Raw genomic sequence first — 5,104 nt, forward strand, 5'->3', positions numbered from 1 at the left:
GAAAAGAAAAAAAAAAGAAAAAGGAAAATAGCACAGCAATGCTTACTGTGAAATAAGAAGACTACGAAATTGGACAGTGTGTGACACCAACGAATTACGTGTAAAAATGAACACACCCCTCCCCCATTGCGATTTATAAACGATTTAGTTTTACGAGTCTACTCAAAAAGACAGCGGTTCCACATACGGACAAATAGCCAATGTGTTTGGCAAATAATGTGTTCATGTTTTCAGGAGCCTAGTTAGTAATTTGAAAAGGCAAAATCTTGGGATGCTGAACACTTAAGCTAATAGAGTACTATCGCTTTAAGTATTGAAAATAAGGCGAGGTTGGGTGCTGTCATTTACTCGAGAGTCACTGGGTCATGTGATAAAATTTCGCTCCATCTATTGGTCAAAGGCACGTGTCTAGGAGACCGGACTGCGACGTCACCCGGGGGACTCGTATTAAAAATAAGAACAAAAATCCGTAGTGAAAGTATTCCAGAGCCAGTTTGCGTTTGCTTATTTACTAGAGCAGGTCTACTGCTTTGATACCGCACAGATTTAATTTACCTGTATGTTTTACAAAGTAAATACAAAGACAATTGCAAGGGGCACACTGTGGAATTAATTTCTAAAACTATGTTTTTTCTTTCTATGCACACAAGGCGGTTTCGTCGTTTTTAACCGACAAAAGAATCAGAAAAAAAGGAGTTGTCCTTTTTTCCTGCTTGTTTCTCTTTGCAGTAAAGCTAAGAAATAAGGAAAATATACCACAAAAACTGGAACGCATACATACGTGTGTGCGCGAGAGAGAAAGGGGTTAAAAAGAACATTTGGAGAGTTTCACTATGGAAGAAAATGATCGTAGTAACAGAGATGTGGAGCGCCAGGACTCGGGCGATGAGTCCAATAGGGCTATTCTACCCCTGTTGCAGGCTCCTGGAAATCTACTCCCTCACAGAATCACCAACTTTTACATCGACAACATTTTGAGACCAGACTTTGGTCGCAGGAAAGAAGGAACCAGGCGCGACGAAATTAATATAGTTGAAAGAGAGAACCGCTGTCCATCGGCTCCCGGCTCTGGGCAGGTAGCTCCAGTGTCAGGGGAAGGACCCTCGAGCCCTCACCCAGTGAGTGCGTCTAAAAAAACTGATATTACCGCGGACGCACCTCTGAAACCCCGTGCAGAGACCGGAGATCAGTGTTTAAGCTCAGACTCGGATTGCTCGCAAAGTAGCGCTGCGCAGTCGAACAAACCAATGCTTTGGCCGGCTTGGGTATATTGCACAAGATATTCAGACAGACCTTCATCAGGTAAGAATTTATTTTCTCTTCAAAGTTCAATGTATATACTCAGATATCACCTGTTATAAAAGTGTGCACTTGTTTTGACTCGAATGTGAACAAATAAAACACTAAACTACAGAAATTTGTCGATGGAAAGGGGGCACGAAGAACAAATGTTCTTCATGAATGTAAAACGGCCCGCCAAGAGTCAGGGAGTTTTCTTTTATGGAGTAAGTCCTCTTAAATTAAAAGGAATAACTACGGAGATTTAATCATTATTATTATTCATTTAAATCTAATATTTACAAATATTTCAATAGCCTATATAACATAGTCTACTGCTGCTGTATGATAGACTACATGTAGAATAATAATCATTTTTAGTGTTGTTTTTTTTATTGTCTTGTTTTTAATATTGTTTCGACCATAATAATAATCAGAATTATGATTATTATTATTATTATATATTATTTTAGAGGCGTAGTAGCCTATTATGCAATTAGAAACCCCCCAAAAAACTATGTTTCGTATACGATGCAGTTTGATCCTTCGTTTATGTCTGATTTGGCATTTCTTAAGTTGTGAGGAAAAGGAAGAATTGATAAAAATGTTACAATGTTATGAATGGTAATTATGGTACATTTTTGCCTTTATTTTCTAAAAAGGAACGGGTAGTTTTGTGCCATTGTTACTTCGATGTCTTTGTTGATATTTAATTAGCATATTTTTGACAATGGAGTTGGACGCACCACAGAAGCTAAATGCTAAATCAGATCTCTTCAAAACTAGCTTCTGAAATAAATATTATATTCCTGCACTTACCGGCATTCGATAGATAAAAAAACAGGACAATTTTAGACAATATTTCAGCATTTCAAATGAACTAATTTCAAATGAAGTTCAAATTGCGCACAAAAAAGGCCTTCCGAAAAAGTGGCAACGCAAGTTTTTTGTTTTTGTTTTGTCACGACGAAACTTCTGATTAATATATTCTTCAATAATCTTGCGAAAACATCTTAAACCAATTTCGAATATGCATTAAATGAACATAAATTTACCAAAGTTTTTATACTATCAAGCACTCTACATTGTTAGCTTGCCTATAGGGATGAATATTTGGAAAGGTCACACCAACTTGAAAGATAGCCTACCCCCTTGATGTGAGCACGTTTATTGGTCCCTTAAATTGATTTTTCGATTACACACCGTGAAAATATTAATAGTGTTATTATAACAGTCTACAATCGAAATCATACTCAGCTTAAGCTAAATAAAAGGTGTAAAAATAGGGTGCGAGCAAGGGTTCATCTCATAGGCTGCCGATCAATCTATTGTCAGCATTCAGAGCACGCGGAACCCTTGGGTGCACTGGAGTAGGCTCCCTGAGAATTAACTAAAAATAGAATATGCAGTGGGTACGTATACTAGCACTGAACGACCAGTGCTACTCTTAGAGGAAGTTTACAAAAACGTTCTCTTATAAATGTAGTTCCTATGGTAACAGAAAGAGGGGAAAGCCTCTTTCACCCCTCCCTTTCTGGCAGTCACCCCCACCCCCATCACCACCACTACACTATGCATCCATAGCCAAAACAAGAACAGACCCCCTGCAACATTTGATCTGAAACAATCCTTGATTCGAGTATCCCCAAATAACACTGTTTTTAAAACAGCATTATCGATTACATTTGTATTATTTTGTAATAGTGATATTAGCCTGTTAAGCAACTATTGCAAATGGACTACTGATTTGGCTAGGTGCATTGACGGCACGAGCAAACTGTAATCTCTTTCATTACTTTCTGAAATGCAGGACCGAGATCGCGCAAACCAAAGAAGAGCAATCCAAGCAAGGAAGACAAGCGTCCAAGAACAGCCTTCACAGCCGAGCAACTCCAGAGACTCAAGAACGAGTTCCAGAATAACCGTTACCTGACGGAGCAGAGGAGACAAGCTCTGGCCCAGGAACTCGGCCTCAACGAGTCTCAAATCAAAATCTGGTTTCAGAACAAAAGAGCGAAGATTAAAAAAGCTTCGGGGAGCAAAAACTCGCTTGCATTGCACCTGATGGCACAGGGACTATACAATCACGCCACAGCAACAAAGGACGACAAATCAGACAGTGATTAACGTGAAGGACAGGACATCTGAAATGCAATAATTCCAAGCAAGGGCCAGTGTACAAAATACCAGCATTAAACGGATGAAAACTATATGTATGACATTTGATTCTGCAATATTATGTGTATATATAGGCCTACACTTTACGTGTACAGTGGTGTAAAACTTTTTCAATTAGTAGGCTATCACTGCTGTACACTTACTGAAACTTCAGATATAGCGCACGAAGAAAAGGACGCTTCTTTATTTGAAAAAAGGGGAGGGGGGGGGGGCGATTTGTGATTGACACTTGACGATGAGCCACAAGTGGACGTGTTAAATCCATGCTGAAGTCCAAAGAATTTTCTCCTGCTGCATTCAGGCGACTGTGATTTAAAATAAATGGTAAAAATGTTTTATCTGATTTAGATGTTTGCTCGTTTTCATGCATAATTTTATTACTGGATGAATGTTTTACTTTATTGCCTGGAGTTGTGTTAGAGAGACATGGTATTTAAAAAAGACAACATTACATATCATATCATGCTTACAATAATTCAGTATATTGTATTTAAAATATCTATGGTCTAAAACACTATCCGCAAGGATGCTACACATCCAATATCCTCACATTTTCAGGAAACAGATCAGACATCTGAATGCATACGAGTCAGTAAACCTCAAAACTACACTTCTAATGCATACTTGACTTAAGTTGTTGTCTGTTGAATTTAGCTGGGAATGTACAATAAAAGTTCTCTCATCTTCTTTTTCCAAATGGATATCTGGTTTAAATTTATTTTACTGAATGCATTTTCGTTTTCTCACGTTTTTTTAAACTTCAGTATGAAATTACAATTGTAATTCAGCTGAAAAAAGCAACTCTCTTCATTTAAGAGATTAGTTTTTTAAATGATGATTTAATAAAGTCTGCAGTTGTCGTGCATTCTCCCCTTAAAAAAATACATCTTGTGAAAAGAGCATCACCACCACTGCCTCCAAAACATTGTACATATACATATATATATATTCATAATAATTCTAAAAAAATAATGAATATAATTGATTTAGAAAAAAAGTTATAAGTTAAGTAGAAAGACGAAAAGTAAAGAACTGAAATCAATTGAAAGATAAATAATCGACACTACAGGCGTACAATGTAAACAGACAATTTTATTAATTTAATTTATGATAAAACATGTGGGCAGGTCTTATAACTTTTCTCTAAATCATTACCCCAGTCTCTGTTTAAAATATATCAATAGGATTTAGTGTAACGTTAAAAAGATGATAGTTTGTATATAGCGTTTATTTGTGTAACAGTTTCAAAAGAGAACTGGAACACAATCAGATTTATTGTACCACTTTGCAGAGCTAATGAATAATGTTTTCAAATAATCTGAAATTTCTTGAAAGAGAGGCAATGGCAAGTAGCACATGGCATTAATTAACAAAAGGCAAAATAACTTTAATTTGGTGAACTGTCCTTTTTTTTAATCAAATTCATCTTCTAAAAGTAGGCGGGTCACAAAGAGCACGAGGTTCTTTATCTAAAATTAACGAGATGCAGTGGTGATTACGCAGTCAAAATGTTTCACATTTAACTGGAAAGAACAAATAAAATTAACTTTGCCACAACCTTACTGTACACATGGTGCAACATTTGAGGAAAAAATAAACGTTTTCGCAAAAAAATAAAAAAAAAATTCACCAAATATTGTACAGCCAA

The 5,104-nt window shown here is 36.6% G+C and overlaps 1 protein-coding gene across 1 annotated transcript; it reads left to right on the plus strand.

Moving 5' to 3' along the window:
* Window positions 1-219: 219 nt before the first annotated feature.
* LOC128013434 (homeobox protein engrailed-2b) lies at window positions 220-4,153 on the plus strand. Its single transcript, XM_052596422.1, has 2 exons — window positions 220-1,302; window positions 3,089-4,153. Exons 1-2 carry the CDS (start codon window positions 834-836, stop codon window positions 3,403-3,405), a joined length of 786 nt encoding a protein of 261 aa, XP_052452382.1. The 5' UTR covers window positions 220-833; the 3' UTR covers window positions 3,406-4,153.
* Window positions 4,154-5,104: the final 951 nt, after the last annotated feature.

This window comes from Carassius gibelio, chromosome B24 (assembly GCF_023724105.1).
Source record: "Carassius gibelio isolate Cgi1373 ecotype wild population from Czech Republic chromosome B24, carGib1.2-hapl.c, whole genome shotgun sequence".
NCBI classification, from domain to species: Eukaryota; Metazoa; Chordata; class Actinopteri; order Cypriniformes; family Cyprinidae; genus Carassius; species Carassius gibelio.